General features: G+C 40.8%; 1 protein-coding gene across 4 annotated transcripts in view; it reads right to left on the bottom strand.

Moving 5' to 3' along the window:
• The window catches only part of dhx57 (DEAH (Asp-Glu-Ala-Asp/His) box polypeptide 57), a 117,126-nt gene that overhangs the window by 78,861 nt on the left and 25,828 nt on the right, over positions 1-12,437 (bottom strand). For all 4 annotated transcript variants that reach the window (XM_043696376.1, XM_043696377.1, XM_043696379.1 and 1 more), the window contains exons 5-7: positions 7,471-8,255; positions 5,259-5,443; positions 255-376 (exon numbers count right to left, since the gene is read on the bottom strand). In XM_043696376.1, the coding sequence (XP_043552311.1) occupies positions 255-376; positions 5,259-5,443; positions 7,471-8,255 (1,092 nt within the window). The remainder of the gene's footprint in view (positions 1-254; positions 377-5,258; positions 5,444-7,470; positions 8,256-12,437) is intronic.

Below are 12,437 nucleotides of genomic sequence, written 5' to 3'. Positions count from 1 at the left end.
TATATTCCATCATATTCAAAGTGTATTCAAGTTTTTCCATCATATTCTCAAGGGAAATATGGAACGGGCAACAATGCTCAATTTATTTCACATTTTTTGTGGTCAAATTACTACCATGTTGTAATCTGCTATAGGTAATGACCAAATATTACTACTCCTATGATGTCCATACTTGAACCATCAGATGCTGCTGATTAATTTATGCAAACATAAAAGTAATCAAACATCCCAATATGCCCTTCCCTTAAACTTACCCTGTCATACCGCTCACCACCAGGACTTGGGCCTTGTTCAGTAAATTCAAGATTGTCTCTCTCTCACGAAACGCTGGAAGTTTCTTCCTTTCCTGGAACATTGCCTGATATTGTCTGGAAGACTGAAAGAGTAATACATTTCAGAGAATAGATCTTATAGATGACACAGAACTCAACAGGAAACAAGCCAATTCACTGAACTGGTTTATATCAGTATTTACTCTCCAATTGAGCAAATAATTCTGATCACACTTATCATCCTTATTCTTATATACATTCAATAATTTTTCTGTCCAACTGAATCTTGAACACTGAAATCTCTTCTGCTTCAATCATTAACTCAAAGTGAATCCCATAGCCTATCAATTTCCCCAAGATGATTCTCCAGCTCTATGTTCCAAATTTTCTATTTACATCTACTTACAATGATATTGCTTTTTCTTGACCCCTAAACTACTTGAAAATATCTGTCTATTCTGTACGATTCTGCATAATTTTAAATATGGTCCTATTGCTCTAAAACATGCTGATATTTAATCTAACATATCCAATCATACCTAGAGAATCTCTGCAATGGCTTTTTTCCATTCCTACATCATAAAACACTGGGTGTCACGCAAAGCCCAACTTAAATAATTTTCTTTGCCCAGTGCTCCTAAGATTTTATCAAGCGTTACCTTTTGCTTTTCAGGGGCTACTTTTTCCAATCTCACTAACTCCTTTTTTATTAGGTGATAAAGTCACACCAGTGGTTCAGTGGATAGCACAGCTGCTTCACAGCACCAGGGACCCAGGTTTGATTCCACCCTCCGACAACTTTCTGTGTGGAGTTTGCACATTCTCCCCATGTCTGAGAGAGTTTCCTCCAAAGATGTCCAAAGATGTGCTGGCTAGGTGGATTAGCCATGGGAAATGCAGGATTACAGAGATAGGGCAAGGGGATGGGTCTGGGTGGGATGCTCTTCAGAGGGCTGGTGTGAACCTTTTGGGCCAAATGGCCTGTTTCCAAACTGTAGGGATTCTATGAACAATACCTTTTGTACTTTTTGTTGATGCATAAACTGTTTGGATGTTCACTGAAGTAGAATTGGAAGGATTCATTAATATCCTAATTAATTATCAACAATCCACTAAATTTAAAGCCACAACACACAAAGAAAGCATTAATTTCTTGTCCACCACAGTATTTAAATTGCCAAAAGACAATAACTGGCAAATACACAAAGCCATCACTCTAAAACTGGGCTGTGTGCGACACCCAGTGTTTTATAATACAGGAGTGGCAAAAAAACACTCTAAACACACCTTCCAGATGGGTGAGGTCACAGCTAAAGCATTCCACAGCAAATTCTTCCACTGGGCATTTTCTACTCTTTTATAGCATCTTAAAATCTCTCAAACTCAGATTCAAATTTAACAATTGACAGTGTATATTACAATAGCATCCACTACATTTCTCTCCATGTAGCACCTGGACACATACAGTCTTAAGCTCAACACAGCAGGGCAGCACAATGGCTCAGTGGTTAGCACTGCTGCCTCACAGCACCAGGGACCCCAGTTTGATTCCAGCCTCGGCGACTGTCCGTATGGAGTTTGCACATTCTCGGTGTCTGTGAGGGTTTCCTCTGGGTGCTCTGGTATCCTCCCACAATCCAAAGATATGCAAGTTATATGGATTGGCCATGCTAGAATTGCGCATAGTGTTTAGGGATGTGTAGGTTAGGTGCATTAGTCAGGGGTAAATGTAGAGTAATAGGGTAGGGGAACGGATTTTGGTGGGTTACTCTTTTGGAGAGTGTGTGTGGACTGGTTGGGCCAAAGGGTCTGTTTCCACACTGTAGGGATTCTATGATTCTCTGATGACATACCACATTCATTTGCAAGTAATTAATTAGCTCCATGATTTCAAGTTTTCCCAGTCCTAGTCAGCAAAATGTTCCTTTGATGTCAACTGTCCTCTCTTCTTCGCAGCCTCCCTCTCCCATTGCAGCCTCCCTCTCTGCCAACTCCTGCAACTTCCCCATCAGTTTCTCGTCATCAGCTTGCAGCAACTCCATTTTCTCCGTTCCACCCCCCCCAAATGGAACCCTAGGCAGTCACCCGCTTCTTCTCCACAGTGCAGCCTCCTCGTCTCTCCACAACTCCCTTGCAACTTCCCTGTTTCTACAACATCCTGTGGCCTCCTGGTCTCTCCCAACTCGCTTCCTTACCCTCCAGCCCATCAGGTCTGCAGATTCACTAACAAATGAGCCCACCCCTCTCCCTAGCTACTATCCTTGGTTGAACCTTAGCAAGGCTGGTGCCCTATATGATCTTGAGTTAAGCTTCCAAATCCCATACAATTGCTTTTTTCACATTTGTAACATTGCCCATTAACACTGCAGCTCGGCTTATACAACAGTAGATCATGGAATCTTACAGAACATCAGGAAATCAGCCAGATAATCGTATCTGTGGGGTCTTAGAATAAAGCCATTTAATCTAATCCCTTGTGCAGCATTTTTCCCTATCATGCTGCAACTTAGTTTTCTTCATATCTAATTGCCTCTTAAATGATTCCTAGAAAACCTGATTCCACAATCCTTTCAGGGTAGCACAGTCAGGATCTTAACAACCTTGTGTAAAAATAAAATTCTACTATATCCCCCAGTAAATCTTTAGGCAATTATTTTGAACCTAGGATGTATGGCACACTCATGAGGAAGTACTTTCTTATCACAAGCTCTATCAAAATTCCTCATTTCTGAAAGCTTCTATTAGACATCCAATAACATGTTCTACTCTAAAAGGAGACCAATTCCAGTTTCCGCTAGCTCTCTACATAAATGGAGATCCCTCAACCTTGGTAACATACTGGTAAACATCCTCTGTACTCTTTCTAGGGCCTTGGCCAACCTTCCTCACGAGGGTGTCCAGAATTATACACAAGGTTCCAGGTGAGGCCTAACTAAGAAGCTTGTGAATAGTTAGTATGGCTACCTTATTTGCATACTCATTCTATAACTCCATCCAAGATACCCAATGCACTACTTACACAGCCAAGAATCACAAATTTTCTTAATTATAAAGAGCAAAGAAAATTACAGCACAGGAACAGGCCTTTCAGCCCTCCAAGCCTGCACCAATCCAGATCCTCAATGTAAATCTGTCACCTATTTTCTAAAGATCTGTATCCCTTTCCTCCCTGCCCATTCATGTATCTGTCTGGATACATTTTAAACTTCACTATCGTGCCCGCTTTTACCACCTCTGCTGGTAAAGCGATCCAGGCACCCATCACCCTGTGTAAAGAACTTTACAGACATATCTCCCCTAAACATTTTCCCTCTCACTTTGAGCTTGTGATCGTAAATAATTGAGTCCCCGACTCTGGGGAAAAAGCTTCTTGCTATCCACCTTGTCTGCACCTCTTGTGGCTTTGTAGACCTCAATCAGGTCCCCCTCAACCTCCATCTTTCTAATACAAATAATGCTAATCTACTCAACCTCTCTTTATAGCTAGCACACTCCCTACCAGGCAACATCCTGGTGAACCTCCTCTGCACCCTCTCCAAAGCATCCACATCCTTTTGTTAATGTGGCAACCTGAACTATACACATTATTCCAAATGTGGCCGAATCAAAGTCTTATACAACTGTACCATGATCTGCCAAGTCTTGCACTCAACATCCCGTCTGAAGAAGGAAAACATGCAGTATGCTTTCTTGACCACTCTGTTGACCTGCATTGCCACCTTCAGGGAACTATGGACCTGAACACCCACAACAATTTTCCCCAGGACTTTTCCATTTAGTGTATAGTTTGCTCTTGAATTGAATCTTCCAAATGAATCATCTTGCATTTGTCCGGATTGAACTCCATCTGCCTTTTCTCTGCCCAACTCTCTAATCTATCTTTATTTTGTTGTATTCTCTGACAGTCCCCTTCACTATCTGCTACTCCACCAATCTTGGTGTCATCTGCAAACTTGCTAATCAGACCACCTATACCTCCCTCCAAATCATTTGTGTAGATCACAAACAACAGTGGTCCCAGCTCAGATCCCTGTGGGACACCACTGGTCACAGGTCTCCATTTTAAGAAATTCCCTTCCACTACTACTGTCTCCTGTTGCCCAGCCAGTTCTCTATCCATCTAGCTAGAACACCCTGGACCCCATGCGACTTCACCTTCTCCATCAGCCCAACATGGGGAACCTAATCAAATGCCTTACTAAAGTCTATGTATATGACATCTACATTCTCCAGCTCCTGCCGAATTTTGGTCTCATTGGCCTTCCCCCAATTTAGCACTCTTCCTTTCAGACCACTCTCATCTTTGCCCATGAGTATTCTAAAACTCAGAATTGTGATCAGTATTCCCAAAGTAATCCCCTACTGAAACATCAACCGGGCTCATTCCCCAACCCCAGGTCCAGTATGGCCCCTTCCCAACTTGGACTATTTACATACTGTTCTATAAAATCCTCTTGCAGCCACAATTTGCATTGTTCGTTCAGTCAACAGCTGCCAGACATATCACCTCAATGTGCTCTGCCTATGTTCCCAACTTTAAAATGCTACTTAAAACTCTTTGACCAAGTGTTTGATCACCTATTCAAATGGTGTCAGGGTCAAATTTGGAATCAAAATTGTCCTGGGATGTGAAAATATTTTATGTGAAAGGAGTTATATAAATACAAGTTGGTGCTTGAATATAACATGAACCAATTTCTTTGTGTCTTCAGCTGAATTTTCTCATACCATGATATGAGAATGCTAACTTTGAATTGTAGAAGCAGTCATTGCTATTAAATATTTTAAAAGGTCACGCAAAAGGAAATTCCATTTTACTGATTGTCCGTACTTTTATTAAAGAAGCAGTTCCTTTAGCCAATTAAAATTCACAATATTTCGTGCCTAATACTTATGAGAAAAAGATTAAAATACACCACTATTAACCATGACATAACATTACACTCTTGTCTCTCTCAAATAAAACTGGAACATGGATGAAGTTACCTGTTTTGCTTGAAATTGTTTACAGAGTTTTTGGTTTTCCTTATATACATTCTCTAGTTTCCAGTTATACTTCTTCAACTGTTTCTTCTTAAGATACACATAACTCTCCGTTTCCATAATCACAGCCTCAGGCTCTTCTTCCTGTAAGTCATCATCATCCAATTCTGCTCCAATATCAGCTTTAACTGCAATTACAAAACATGAACTATGTCAGTTATAAAAGGCAAAACCTGAACTATGAAAACCATACCAAAGCCAAGCACTACCTCTAGTTCAGAGATAGCACTCCTGGCTCCAAGTCAAATGGGCTTTGGATTCAAGGTTTAGATCAGAAACTTGAGCTGATACTCCCATTTCAGCAATAACGGAGTACTGCACTGTTGGAAGTGCTGTCTTTCAGATGAGACAATAAACTGCTCTTGTAACTTTACCTGTGGATGTAAAAGAATCAAAGGCAGCCAAAGATGTTTCTTGCAGGTGTCATTACCAATACTTAGTCCTCAACCACCATCACAAGAGCAAATGTTTTAGTCAATAATCTAATTAGTATTTCTGGAAGCTTGATGTTTGCAGGTTAGCTGCTAGGTTTTGCACATTGCTCATGGGAACAATACTTCAAAAATGCTTAATTCGTTCCAAAATACGTCATAACATGCCAAGGTGATGAATGGCATCAGTACCCAAACTAAATGGGTCAGTGGGCAAAGTCACCCCCCGAAATCACTAGGGAAAATTCAATCATGGGTTCAATTAATTAGAGGAGAGTCATCCATCAGTAGGACGGACAGAATTGAGGAGTTGATCCGCGAATCACAGATTTTCTCATATGCTGAACCTATTAGCAGCAAGACACAGGAGAGAAACAGTGGTTGGAGTTGCAGTGAACAATCAACTGAGTGAGTAGCAAAGTAAGTGAGCAAACTAGTCATCTGGATGCAAGTGTTGTGGCTGGGAGGTGGGAGAGAAAGGAAGAAGTACAGCACTAACTAGGATCCAGAAAAACCCTGAGGTAATGAAACACTTTAAAACAAGCAAGGAATTTCTATTTTAAGGCTGCTTTTCCTCACCAGCAACTATATGGGGGGGAAAAGGGGGTCATTTAACTGAGTTGGCGAGATAGCCAGTTTGCGATGCAGATTGTTGCAGTAATGTATACAAATGCCAGACCATGTGAGGTTACTATGAAGAACTCTACTTCACAACGTATCCCCTTGACTAAGGCTTGGTGACACTCTGGTTAAACCAGTATCTAATGAGAGCAGCAGCCTTGTAGCCAGATAGGACTTTGGTATGGGGGAAAAAGTACAGTGGAGTTTTGTTTAAAATTTATTCATAGGATACTTATGCCAGCATTTATTGTCCATCCTTAATTGCCCCAGGGAAAGATATTATTATAGCGAACATTATATCAATTGTAAATTTAAATTTGAGATTGAGAAATAAAATGAATAGTAACTGCCTGGTTAAAATATTCTGGCTTTGTGCACTTGTGACAGAAATGACTAGCTGCAATGTCACTAATCTATGGAATGTGTGTTTAGGGCTTTGAGTTTAGAAGTGTGCATTAGTTATTGCGAAAAAAACTGTTCTTGTTAACTTATGCCTGTGGCCTTGTGTCAAATTAAATAATGCTATCTATGAAATTAATGCTTTATTGTGTATTGTGACTTTAAATTTATTGGCAGGTCAATAAATAATGAAGATATTGATGAACTCTGCTTCTGTACAATTCCAAATACACCTGCTGTCAACACAAATGCAGAAAATACTATAACTATGCAACTGCATCACCAAAATAATTTAGTGAGAATGATAAAGTAAAAAAAAATTCATCCACAAGAAACATCTCGAAGAGTCACAAACGAAAAGTAAATTGTGTTCAAATTGTTACACAAAGTTACTTTTTGTTATCTAAAACAAAATATAAACAATCCACTCAGCATCTTCCCAACCTCTAACACTGAATCCCGTGCAGGATTTGCATGCTGTACTGTTCCCTCAGCAGCCTGTATTTTAAACGAGGCAAAATTCATGTTCCAACTTGCACTGCAAGAAGTACCATGCTATTCAATAGATTAACTTGATCAATACTGAAGAAGTTAGTCCTAAACCAACAAGTCATAACGTATACTTTCCTTAGTCTGCAATTAAACTTTTCAGAGTGGAAATGGATACCACAAAATATCTCGAGGATCATAGGTCACAATAATACCTGCCAGTTGCTGATCAAGAGGATATTTACGAGGTGTTTGTTCACCATTAGTTTGTTCAGTCAAGAGAGTGTGTGGAACAGGAGGCACACTGTACTTATGGGCAGTTTCAAGAAGCAGTTCATTCATTTTCACTTCATTTTCCAAACACATGATCAAAGTGTGAACCACTGGTTCTTGAGTTTTTGCAGCTAGCAAGGCCTCTCCATAGAGATGTTCAGTTATGTGCAAACGGCAAGCTTGAGGCAGGCAGTCATTAGTCGAAGAGAAGGCTAAAAGTGGGGCCTCATACGGATATTTATTATCAGGCGGAAATCGGATCTCAAGCATGTACAGGAGTGCATTGCTGTCACAACGCAAATGGCTATCCTCTTTCCTTTCTCTCTTTGAAGGGAGCTCATGTCTGAACTTACATCTTGACCCAAAACAGCAACCGCCTTTGAGATAATACTGACAAACGTCTTTCACAGCCACGTCTGCAGTCTCACATCTTGTAGATTTATTAAGTCTCTGCGTCAAGAATGCAAGTGCCAATTCAATAGTCCAGACCCGGTTTTGAATACGTTCAGAGAATTTGCTCTCATATATGGAGCTAAGAACCAGTGCTTCTTCTTGCCTCCGCTCCACACAATCCTCCAAGCTAATATTACCAGATCTGGGAGAGGCCTTGATTCTATCTTTGAACTTTTCCCTAAGGCACAGTTGCAACAGTTGTTCCAAAGATGTTCCTACATCTCCATCATACATCTTGAGAGCTGCTTTGCAATGTTCTGCATGAAAACCAAACCTAAAGTAAAATAAGCACATTACTTTATTTGTTGAGTTTATTGAGTATATGCAATATAAAATGTCTCTCTAACACAATATATTATCCAAAACTCTTGCAATAGTCATACTTTTTCAGTGCAATAAGAACAGTACAAGTTACATTGTCATGGTAAACACCTGATGCATTTGAGCTAAAACTAGTTATTAAATAGCTATTAAACTTTGTTACTAAATAATCCAAATATAAAACCACACAAAAAAAAACTGTAAATGCTGGAAATAAAACAGGAAATACTCTGCAGGTCAGGCAGCATGTTTGCTATGGCTCAACTGATGGTGCTCTCATCGCCAAGTCACAAGACTCTGGGTTCAAATGCCACACCAGTGTACAAATATTAGGCTGATGATCCAGTCTATTGCTGGAGGGAACATTGCACTGTTGGAGGTTCCTTCTTTCAGATGAGACATTAAACAAAGGCCTCATCTGCCTCCTTGAGCAGGTTCAAAGGATCTCCACAGTCTATCTTCAATCAAGATATTTGGCGGGGGTGGGGGGGGGGGGGGGAGGGGAGAAAAGAGGGGGGGTGGGAGGAGGAGTTTTCTTAGGAGACCTGTTCACTATGTAATCCTTCACAAAATTACAACAGATGATGTGATGTGGTTATTATCACATTGCTCTTGGAGGGAGGTTGTTGAGTGCAATTGGCCATCACATTGTCTACCTTCTAAGTTCTTGGTTAGCGACAAACAAAACTGCAGATGCTGAAATCCAGGGGGCTCAGGGAGACCAAATGCAAACTTACAGAACAGTTCGCTGAGCATCTCAGCTGGGCCCACAGGGGGTGACTGGACCTCCCAGTCACCGCCCATTTTAATTCCCCTTCCCACTCCCTTTCTGACATGACCATCCTTGGCCTCCTCCATTGCCACAACGAATCAAACTGCAAATTGGAGGAACACCTTATCTTCCACCTGAACAGCCTCCAGCCCGGAGAACTCAATATTGAGTTCTTCATTTTCAATGAATCTCGCTTCCCTTCTCCTGACTCCCTTTCCTGCCACATCCCCCTCCCTTCCTATCTCCCAGCCAACTACCTGATTCATTCCTCCCATTTGACCAACTGTCTTCACCTATCCCCACCTCACCACCCTGCCCCCACCCCCTTTATCTGCAGCTCCCCTTACAGCAACCCCCAATCCTGAAGAATTATTACACCTGTAACATCGACTTCCCTACCTCCTGATGATGCCTGGCTTGCTGTGTTCTTCCAGCCTCCTGCCTGTCTACCTTCTAAGTTCTGGCAAACACACTGCAGGAAGGCCATAATTGCTTGAGAAAGTACATTTATAAGAATATTGCCAGTGACAGACATTTACACCTATGAGGAAAGATTAGATGGGCTAAGGTTGTTTTCATTAGTGCAGAGAAAGGGAAGTTAGTGGAGGTGTACAGAATAATGAGGGGCCTGGATAAAGTAAACAAAGATGACCTGTTTCCCCTAGCAGAGATATCAATTCCCAGAAAGCAGACATTTCAGGTAAATGATGGAAGGAATAGAGGAAACGCAAGCAAAACCTTTTTCACCCAGAGGGTCTGGAATCCATTTCCCAGTTTGTGTGGTTGATGCAGAAATCATCAACCATTTAAAGGGAATTTGAATATGCATCTGAAATAATGTAACCTGCAAGGCTGTGGACAAAGTGATGAAAAATAGGATTAGAATGGGCTGCTGGTTTATTCAGCTGGTAAAGACGTGATAGGCTGAATGGCCTCTGTGCATGCTGTAATCTCTCTGTAGTCCTTTTACAACAGTGATTATACATCCAAAATACTTTCTTGGCTATAAAGTACTATGATCTGTCCAATGATCCTGAAAAGCATGATATAAATGGAAAACTTTATCTCCTTAAAGAGAGAAACAGCAGTCTTTTTCCACAATGTCTGCCAATTGTGGATATCTTGAATTCTAAGATATCCACAAGTGCTGAGAATATGTCTCGATTTTCAATGGTCTCTTTCCTTTCCCTACTCTCCAGCATCAGGTGCCCATACCATCCTTAACTGGATTGTCAACTTACCCCCGGCTATCATAGAGTCATAGAACCCCTTCAGTATGGAAGGAGATCGTCCAGCCCCTCAAGTTTGCATCTATTCTCTGAAGAGGATCATATCTAGACCCAGCCCACCATATCTCATAACCCCACATTTACCATGGTTAATCCACCTAATCTGCACATCCCTGGTCACTACGGACAACTGCAGCGTGGTCAATCCACCTAACCTGCACATCTTTGGAATATCAATTGGTCTTTTCTTTAAAATTTGCATCACATGCACTGCCCTAGCTGGACATTGCATGTGATTTGATTAATTAGAAACACTGGTGATTTGGTGGTGGATAATAGTCGAAAAGTACCACGGGTAATTTGGTCGTGGAGAAAAAGCTGCACAGTTGTGTGAGATAACACTTCTGAATATATTAGAAAATACTGCATCAAGGTCTATTTTTCATACAGTGTGGGGTTGGAACCCAGATGTATTCCAGACATTCAGATCCCAACTCCAGTAAAGAAATTTGGCTCATGAACTTGGACTTTTTCTCCTAGAAATGCTGCATAACTTGCTGAATATACATGGCACTTTCTAGCTTATTTGGAGTAAAAGCAGAACTAATTGCAGCTTCTACAAAACTTTAGTTGAAAACCTTTACTATTGATGAAAACATATTTCTGACACATGCACCTACTAATAAATAGTAAATGGCAAGAAATGTGTGGGATAATTGTTGATGATGGACTCCCATTCCTATCGTTTTCAATGGATAAGGCACCAGTTCTACCTCATACATGTAGAACTCAATTTTAATCGCTATGTAAGTAAGTAGATTTTGAATAAAGACTTATTCATATCAGCACATGCATTACTTATTACATATTTAAAAAATAAACAGAATGCATTCTAAAAATGAGCATAGTGTATAGCATTTTGGGACTATATGGAAGGCAATGTCTCGGAGTTGGCCTCCATCCCAAAACATTGTGGACTGATCAATCTAGTATGACACCTTTAGCAGGAAGGGAATGAGCAAAACAGGATAAGTTATCAGTAAGAATTAGATGAAAGTATAGGTTTGGATTGAGATCTCTTAAGGTAGTTACTTTGCATGTTTGAGTTGAGCTGAATTTTAACTTGGATAACTCTGGGACATAAAATAGTGAACAATAGGGTGACCTATTATGAAGAGAACGGTTCTCTGTTGTCAAAGAAACAACCATGTCAGATATCAGGAAAATAATCTATTACAATATCCTTATGTACTGAAAGCACAAACATTACTTGTATCATTCAGTCTTGCAAAATGCAAGTCGTCTACAAGATACACAGCAATACAGTATATCTAATGACACAAAGTAAACTAAAGTATGAACTAAAGTTAGCATCTGAAATTTAGAAGTCTTAAAACAGAGGCAGATGAGAGGGATCCCAATCATTCATTTGTATTCAGCGTTGCTTGTGTGTCACTTCTCACACCAGCAAATTTTAGTGACCATGAATGCCCTCTAGGAAGGTAAGCAAAATGAAATTGAACAACGTTTACCAAAAACCCTGCACTCCCTTTCATTTCTCCTCAGATATGGATGTGGGGCCAGAAGACTGCAAATATTGTACAATTCTTAAAAAGAAGAACATAGAACAATACAGCACAGAACAGGCCCTTCAGCCCACGATGTTGTGCCGAACATTTGTCCTAGCTTAAGCACCGTACCTATCCAAATGCCGCTTAAAGGTCGCCAATGATTCCGACTCTACCACTCCCACGGGCAGCGCATTCCATGCCCCCACCACTCTCTGGGTAAAGAACCCACCCCTGACATCTCCCCTATACCTTCCACCCTTCACCTTAAATTTATGTCCCCTTGTAACACTCTGTTGCACCCGGGGAAAAAGTTTCTGACTGTCTACTCTATCTATTCCTCTGATCATCTTATAAACCTCTATCAAGTCACCCCTCATCCTTCGCCGTTCCAACGAGAAAAGGCCGAGAACTCTCAACCTATCCTCGTACGACCTATTCTCAATTCCAGGCAACATCCTGGTAAATCTTCTCTGCACCCTCTCCAAAGCTTCCACATCTTTCCTAAAGTGAAGCGACCAGAACTGCACACAGTACTCCAAATGTGGCATAACCAAAGTCCTGTA

Source organism: Chiloscyllium plagiosum, chromosome 9 (genome assembly GCF_004010195.1).
Source record: "Chiloscyllium plagiosum isolate BGI_BamShark_2017 chromosome 9, ASM401019v2, whole genome shotgun sequence".
NCBI classification, from domain to species: Eukaryota; Metazoa; Chordata; class Chondrichthyes; order Orectolobiformes; family Hemiscylliidae; genus Chiloscyllium; species Chiloscyllium plagiosum.
The sequence above is the reverse complement of the archived record's forward strand: the minus strand, read 5'-3'. Positions and strand labels throughout refer to the sequence as shown.